Source organism: Aphanomyces astaci (genome assembly GCF_000520075.1).
Source record: "Aphanomyces astaci strain APO3 unplaced genomic scaffold supercont1.42, whole genome shotgun sequence".
In the NCBI taxonomy this organism is placed as follows: Eukaryota; Oomycota; class Saprolegniomycetes; order Saprolegniales; family Verrucalvaceae; genus Aphanomyces; species Aphanomyces astaci.
The window spans coordinates 455251-458325 of NW_009798305.1; the positions used below are offsets into that span (position 1 = coordinate 455251).

A 3075-nucleotide genomic window follows, 5' to 3' on the forward strand; every position below is an offset into this window, starting at 1 on the left:
GAAAAAGTCGTTTTCTCCTTGCATAGGTCGTGCCAATAATACTTAAGGCCGTCAGGGCCATCAAGATTAAATTTATTTTCGTCACTAAAGACGACATTGGCCCAATCACGGTCACCCCAGGTGACCTTTTCACATGCCCACAATTGACGGGCCTTCTTATGCTCTTCCGTGAGGGGTTGGCGACGCCATTGCCTTGATAAACTTGAGGTGCTTTGACTTGCTAAGCAATTGACGTGCACGCCGGGCGTTTATGGTCAGCTGGCACTCGTCAACAAGCTCGCGTGAGCTCAAGAATGAGTTGGATGCAGTTCGAAGGAGGCGGCGCACGTCGTTTGCAGTTACTTTTGGTGGCCGTCCACTACGCTTGTTGGTATTGTAGGCCACTAGGTTGCTTAAAAACAAAGCAATAGCACTTCGAGAGCGACCTATAAGTCGTTCTATCTCTCTTTGGCCTTTGCCGACGGCGTTTAGGGCTAAAATCATGCCCTGTTCTTCCTCCGTGAGCTTGGGTCCCGCTGGCATGTAATGATGATGTTTTGAAATCAAGGAAAGGCGGGAATCAGTTTAACTCACCAAGAGGAGCATATAAAACGAGTTTTTAGTGCTAAAAACGCCAAGAATCTCAAAAATGACAGGGTGGTTTTATACTTATTGCCATGTGGTTTTTTGTGATATGACGTTTTTTCAGCATGGGGTGATCAGCACTTGGCGCCAAGTTGCAAGAAATATCAAGATGGTTTGCAAGTGACCTTGGTATTGCTAGAATGTCTGTAAATTCAGAGATTAACTACTTGAGTGTGCTAACCTGTCCAATTTCTAGGTGGTCCTAAACTTATTGCCAGCACTGTAGTACCTCGAAGTATAATATTTACACCAGTCCACCGTAGTTTGAAATAAGGTAACTTGTATCTACGATGCGGCGGTACGTAATGGAGTCTGCGGAGTTGCGTAGGTCAAGAAGGCATGTACTACTTCGTATTGCTTGCCAACCTAACCGTTCCATATAGTGTCAACAACACCATACATACAGTATCTTTACACACCATACATATCTTTACACACCATACTGCCAACTACACGAACAACAACAACTACTAGTACGAACGATCAATCGATCTCACGCAAACGGCTCCATGGTCACACTGACTTCAGTCATGGACGTCCGCAGCATCCATGCAGGATGGACATGGTGTTCACAGCAAAAGCGTCGCGTAGCCCAGCACATGACACGCACCACGCACATGCGGAGGCCCACGATCACGCTAAAGTCGAGCACCATGGCCAAAGCAAACGTTCCGAGTGAGTCTTGCGCACGAAATGCTTGGGGAAGCGTGAAAATGCCCAAGTCTTTCCAATGGCCGCCGGCCTGCGCCAGGGCAGACACGTTCGCTACGATGTAAGCTGCCCACGCCATGGCGAATCCACATAGCGCGGGTCGGACAGCCAAGAAATACATGGTGGCGCTGCGCACGTCGTCGGTCGAGTTCCACTGGGTTTTGAGGGTGCAGGAAAACGGGGGTACGTGTCGGCGGTTTGGGACAATGGGAGATTGCTCGTATGCGAACAGGCCGTCATCGTCGTCGTCATCGCCGCCATGGACTTTCAAGCTGATGCGCAAAGGTTTCGGACACATAAGGTTGTGCATCCAAGATGCGCAAAACACGAGCGGGTCCAACACAGCTATGGTCAGCGCCGCGTACGGCCAGCGAACATGATGCCAGCCTTGGCCACGATAGCGCAAGGCGGCATCCATAGCCACGCAAGGCAGCAAAACGGCACTCAGTCCCACCAACGCTACAAACGCTGCTAGAGCTACAAGAGTGACCGTGACGTAGCCGGCGCAGAACAGCAAGCGCGTGTACGTGATGCGTTGCAGTGGCCATACAAAGAGGTTCGTGATGGACAGCTCCGACAGAGGCGCATCTACGGCATCATCAAACAACGTGTCCGTGGTCGAGAAGCGGCGGACGTGGAACGTGGAAATCATCGGCGACGGTCGTTTGTGCCATGAGGATTCCTCGGCTGCATCCGAGCTGTCGATGCGATTTGACAGTGAAATCCGGATAAACTTGTGAGTTTCAATACTTTTCAGGTACAAGTAGCTGCAGGTTCCGTGAGTTCCCCGATATTGTAACCAATTAATTTGCCGAGTGAGTACGCCCACTCAGGGATTTGGTACTATTGACCTGGGTGGGACTAATTGCTCACCAGGTGTGACGATGGCTCCCCACTTTACTGTTAACTGCGGGTGATATATGGCCCAGTCCCCACTCTAATTGGCGCTGTGAATTTATATTTCACTGTGATTACTCCGGATAAAAACAGTCGAAACTGCTTCTGTGATACTACCATTAATATATACAGTACCTACTGTACTACTACGTAGTACTACGTAGTAGTATTAATACATATAGTACATATAAGACAGACACAACTCAAAACCGACAAAATTCGGCCCCGTGATTGGATGACCGACAAATGATTGAATTCGGATTGGTCAGTATATTTTTCCGACAATCCGATTGGACGAGGCTGCTGTCGCAGCAGCAGCATGTACGGCTTTCAATTGGTTGAAATACTGCCGAGCCGACATTGTACACGAAACTGTGTCGATCAGCATAAGTAAAATGGCAAGTCTAATCAGCAGGAGTACTGTTGTGGTCGGTGGCAGTCGGCCGGCGCCCCACCATGATGCATGGGGACCAATGGTGGGATCCCTTTTGTAGCCCATTCCACACAATAACGTTTGCGACTTTTAAAACGTACGAATGCGGCTAAAAGTAATGGTTGCGCTTTAGGTAGGTCCTGATTGAACCTTACTGTAGCTACGCCAACACCACCTTACCTCCAGTAGTGATTCCGATTGACCTCTCGTTCAACAAACGACACTAACCACGTTCTCCAGCTCTGCATATCCACATACTTTCGCAACGTGAACCACCGTACTTGTTAGCACACAGTGTTTACAAGCATCTCCATTGCTAGCATCTGCACAGTGGGGATGCTTATAACACTAACTGCTACCTCCCTTCAATAAGTGTCCCATTCCACCACAACACTAAATGATCATATTTT

At 48.8% G+C, this 3075-nt stretch overlaps 1 protein-coding gene across 1 annotated transcript; it reads right to left on the reverse strand.

Moving 5' to 3' along the window:
• Nucleotides 1-1032: 1032 nt before the first annotated feature.
• On the reverse strand, nt 1033-2161 carry H257_12735 (hypothetical protein). Its single transcript, XM_009840040.1, has one exon. It carries the CDS (start codon nt 1985-1987, stop codon nt 1118-1120), a length of 870 nt encoding a protein of 289 aa, XP_009838342.1. The 5' UTR covers nt 1988-2161; the 3' UTR covers nt 1033-1117.
• Between the last annotated feature and the right edge of the window lie 914 nt (nt 2162-3075).